Genomic DNA, 5307 nt, shown 5'->3' with positions numbered 1-5307 from the left:
CATCAAGGCCCTGGTGGCTAAGGGCTCTCTGGTCCAGACCAAAGGGACCGGGGCCTCCGGCTCCTTCAAGATGAGCAAGAAGGCTGCCGAACCTAAGAAGGTCAAGAAGCCGGCCAAGAAAGCCGCTCCTAAAGCTAAGAAGCCCGCAGCGGCCAAAAAGCCCAAGACAGCGGCAGCTAAGAAGCCAGCAGCCGCTAAGAAGTCTCCCAAGAAGGCTAAGAAACCGGCAGCGGCTAAGAAAGCAGCTAAGAGCCCCAAGAAGGCTGCAAAGAGCCCGAAAAAGGCCACCAAGAGCCCCAAGAAGGTGGCCAAAAATGCCCCTGCAGCCAAGAAAGCCCCAGCAAAGAAGGCAGCCAAGCCCAAAGTCAAGAAAGCAGCAGCCAAGAAGAAGTGAGCTGTCAACAGTCTCATCAACAAACTACTCACAAAAAGGCTCTTTTAAGAGCCACCCACATCATCCTTAAAGAGCATTTTCCTGTTTATTATCCTTCCAATACAAACAAAAAAATGTGAAAAATAAATATGCATAATGTATTACTACTGAATATTATTTACATTTCCTAATTACAAAGGGAAAAATAAACAAACTAACAGCTGTCTATTTCCTCCAAGATCTGAATGTTCTTTTCACATCTAATCACAATTGATATAAATAAACATGTTTTAATTACAGTTGTATTAACAGTGGTGGAATGTAACTAAGTAGTCTTGTTTTGAAGTGTCTAATAGTTTTTCCATTTTATCTTGGTTTATAGGTTATTTCTCTATCTGTTTCCTCCACTACATTTATCTGACAGCTGCTTTAGTTACTTTGGAGATCCATATTAATGATTCAACATAGGCTATATATCAAACTAATAACTGATGATGTTTCACAATTGCTAAAACACTAAACCCCATCCTCTGAACCAAAGTCTCAGTCGCCTAAACTCATTTTTCAAATCGCACACTCTTTTGGCCAAACCTTAAAAACTTTTCAGGTACTCAGACTCAATTTGCAAAACTCAGAGGCTTATTTCTGCTAAACCTTAAACACATTCTCAGTCACTAAACATATTTCACTCTGTGATACACTTGTGTTGCAAAATGTGAACACAACTCCAACACAGCTGTCATCTTTTACACACAACTCAAAATTGGACACGTTTCTAAAGATGTGATCAGACCAATTGGGCAGGATAAAAGTCAGTTCAGAGTGCACAGGTGGCACATGTGTATCCATCTACAATGCTGGTATCAAGCATATTCAGATATACATACCAATGGCATCTCTGTGGTCATCTGTGCACTGATGCAACCAGCTTTTTTCTGACCTGATTTCTGCGTGGGAGACAAACAAAGGACGCGCACCTGCATGCTGATACTAATTTCATCACCAGAAGTTTAGGTCGCCTCACCTGTTAAATTAATCAGCTCACTGACCCCCCAAATATTGTGTGCTACTTAAATTATATAATATAACATAATTCCATCATTACAACATGAAAAAAAGTCTTTAAGTTTTGTCTTAACAGACAGAAACATACAGAGAGGCAGAGGAGGAAGAGTTTGTGTGAGAGGTGGTGGACGAGGAGGAAGGGGACGGGGAAGAGGCCAAGGAAGACCAAGAACAATCATTACTGATGAAATTCGGGCAACTATTGTACACAGTGTCCCTGTTCATGGGATGACAATGAGAGAAGCAGGGCAAAGAGTAAAATCCAATCCAGATTCTCTTTTGCCAGCATCATCAGGACATTCAGGTAATTGCTTCTTGTTGTACAACATTTGACATACAGAATATTGCACTGTCAGTACTGTAATGTTCATTACAATATTATTTTTACTGGCTGTATATGTTCGTAAGTGCATTTTCCCCTTTGTAGAATTGAAAGACGACCAAATGAGGATGGAAGTACTGCTCTTTCCTTCCAACAACAAGAAGCACTCATTGTTGACAAGGTCCTTCAAAATAATGCCATCCGACTCAATCAAGCAGAGACTGATTGAAGACAATGTCAACTTTGATGGAATCAACAGTGTGTCTTTGTCAACTATTGACCATGTCCTCCAATGCAACAGACTTAGCATTAAACAAGTGTACAGAGTACTTTTTGAGTGCATCTCTGCAGGAGTCAAAGATCTAAGATATTAGTATGTGCAAGTATGTGCAACCTACACACTCTAAGCACTGATGCTTCCAGTACAATTCTATGCTCATAGGCCGACTGTTACCATAGGCCAGTAGTTGTAGTTGGGGCTGTTGTGCTGATGTACTGTGGTAAGCGTGTTGTGTCATTTCCTGGGTCATTCCTACTATTCGGTGCCATTTGAGTCCCCATGACATAGTATGGCATATTTTGTGTAAAAATGGGCTAATACTTATTTCTAAAGGCTTGGCTTACTTGGTGAACCGCCCTCTACCATAGAATACAATAATATGTGCAGAAAATGCCCCAATACCAGGGCCCTCAAGGTTAGAAGAGAGTTGATGGTTGTGAGTGAGTGAGTGAGTGAGTGAGTGAGTAAATTTGTTTACAGTCACATTATGTAATTAATTAAATAAATAAATAAATAAATAAATAGAGGAGTTTAGGGAGTTAATAAAGGGATGGTCTTACAACCACAGGTATAAAGCACAACTCATTTTAATGCGACTAATGGCCTAGAATTATTGTAGGAGAAGGCACGTCTTGTGCTGGAGCTGAAGGACTCCGCTGACCATCTGATAAGAAGCGCAAAAGTCCCCATCCGCACAGGCCGCAAGTGGAAAGCGCCCGCTGAAGTGGAGACCCAGTGGTTTGGGAGTGTCTGCTGTGCAGTACCACCAAGGCGAGCCTCCAGCATGTCCTATCAGGATGCAAGGTGGCGCTGGCTCAGGGGCATTTCAGGTGGCGCCACGACCAGGTACTGTCCAAGCTGGCAGAGCTTCTGGAAAGATGCAGGGTGGCAGCGAACCGCATCCAGGAAATGGCAAGGCCCGCGCTAGCTGCGTTCGTCAAGCCAGGCGAAACACGCAGCACACCCACGCAAGAGACCTCCATTCTCAGACCAGGCAAGGAGTGGCAAATGCTGGCAGACCTCAGAAGATGGCTGGTGTTCCCGAGAGAGATCGTGACAACCACTCTCCGACCAGACGTCATCATGTGGTCAGCGGTTGAGAGATCCGTCCTCCTGATAGAGCTCACCATCCCCTGGGAAGAAGGCATGACAGCAGCCCACGAGAGGAAGCGCCTCAAGTACACTGAGCTGGCAGCAGAGTGCCGAGAGGCAGGCTGGAAAGCCAGGGTATACCCTGTGGAGGTCGGTACCAGGGGCTTTGCCGGCAAAACGGTAGTCCAGCTGCTCCATAGTGCTGGTATGTCGGGGACAAGTCTGCGGAAAGCCGTGAAGGAGCTGGGAGAGGAGGCTGAGAAGGCAAGCTACTGGCTGTGGCTTCGGAGGAAGGAAAGCGGTTGGGGGCAAACACCCCTTTAAGGGCAGCTGCAGGGGGTGGCGGAGAGACGTCCCCATAAGCCACTGCCCCCCCGCCGGGAGATGTACTGGTGCAGGGGGCGAAACATCAGTGAACGGCGGTATCCAGCTGACGACCCTGCAGCTGCCCACACTGGCACCGGAGGAGGTGCGGCAGGCCAGAAGGCCAGAGCAGGAACCAACACCTGACCTGTGCAATGATCTACAAAGCCAAATATATGTTAGAGGGACTGTAAATTGTGATAATATGCTTATTGTGTTTTAGGCAATATATTGTTGGACGGAGGAATGTCAGGCGAGGGAGAAGGAGGCTGCAGAATGAAACTGAACAGCTACATGCCTTATTGGAGAGGGAAAGGAAGAAAAAAGAAAAATACAAGAAGAGGTACCAGCGCTTGGCAGGAGTGAAGAAATCGCCACGTTCTGTAGTGGATGCACTGCTACACGATCAAACAGTTAACAACACCATTAGGAGAAGATTATTATTGCAGGAATCAATAATTGAGGACATCAGAAATAAATACAAAAACACCAAGAAGGAATGGGAGAAACAAATTATATCAAAAACAACAATTGGAAAAATTATAAAGAAATACAGGCTGCAGAGGGCAGCACACGTGACTCTGGGCTTTTCAAAGAAGCGAGGTCAAAGACCAGATGGAGGGCTCATAACCTTTGAAAGAAAGTTGAGCAACAGATTACCAGCTGAATGCTAATGCTTTTGCTAACCGACACAATGAAGAATCTGCACCAGAAGTTCCTCTCAGAAAATTATTCTTCTTATTCTTGTTTCTGCACCTTAAGACCATTTTGGGTGGTGGTGCCCACAGAAGCTGATCATGAAACCTGTCAGTGTAGAACCCATGAGAACTTAGAGTTCATGGCCAACACCCTGTATAGCCAAGGTCTGACAGCATCAAAAAACCTAGAGGAAATGTCAGATGCAACAATGTGCGATCCCAAATCCAAACTCTGCATTAGGTGAGTGTAAAGACTGTGTTCTCTCAACACATGCAACGTTGAGAGCTCCTACAAACACAGAGGTAGCCATTACCCAGTGGTCTCTGGAGAACAATAACAAACTGAATGATGGAGAGGAGTCTGGGAGAAGGTCAACGATTACGGTAAAAAAAAAGTGATGACAACAGAGGATGCACTTGTAAGTGAATTCCAGGACAGACTCTTCCGATTCAGGCAGCACATCTTTAATATCCGATGGCAATACAGAGCCTACAGACAGCTAAGAGAAAACTTGGAGAACAATGAATGTCTACTACATGTAGATTTCAGTGAGAACTACTCCTGTAAATATGCACAAGAAATTCAATCTGTCCATTTCGGAGGGTCACACCAGAAAGCAACCCTACATACTGGAGTGCTATACACTGCAGCTGAACTGTCCCCAGTGACTTTCTGCTTCATCTCACCTTCCAGGTGGCATGATCCTCCAGCTATCTGGGCCCACCTTGACCCTGTGTTAGACATAGTGAGGGAGAGATACCCTCTGATCAATCGCCTCCATGTCTTCAACGATGGCCCAGCTACCCAATACAATCAGAAGGGCAACTTTTACCTATTGTCATAAGAGCCTCTCAAGAAAGGCTTAAAAGACATCAGCTGGAATTTCTTTGAAGCCAGCCACGGAAAGGGGGCTCCTGATGGTGTAGGGGGTACCCTTAAAAGATCAGCCGACCAAATTGTGTGGCATGGAGGAGATATCCCCAATGCAGAGGCCATGTTCCACCAGTTGAGGGACTTGGGCACTTTGGTGGAACTTTTTCTCGTGGCAGAAGGAGATTTTGAAAGGAAAGTGCATTTAAATGATGGATGTGCCCCCGTTTGTGCCTGTCAAAG

General features: G+C 45.2%; 1 protein-coding gene across 1 annotated transcript; it reads left to right on the top strand.

Annotated features, from left to right (window-relative positions):
* Positions 1 to 6: 6 nt before the first annotated feature.
* LOC126408004 (histone H1-like) lies at positions 7 to 614 on the top strand. Its single transcript, XM_050073351.1, has one exon. It carries the CDS (start codon positions 71 to 73, stop codon positions 392 to 394), a length of 324 nt encoding a protein of 107 aa, XP_049929308.1. The 5' UTR covers positions 7 to 70; the 3' UTR covers positions 395 to 614.
* The last annotated feature ends 4693 nt before the right edge of the window (positions 615 to 5307 follow it).

The sequence above is a fragment of the Epinephelus moara genome, chromosome 20 (genome assembly GCF_006386435.1).
Source record: "Epinephelus moara isolate mb chromosome 20, YSFRI_EMoa_1.0, whole genome shotgun sequence".
NCBI lineage: Eukaryota > Metazoa > Chordata > Actinopteri > Perciformes > Serranidae > Epinephelus > Epinephelus moara.
The sequence above is the reverse complement of the archived record's forward strand: the minus strand, read 5'-3'. Positions and strand labels throughout refer to the sequence as shown.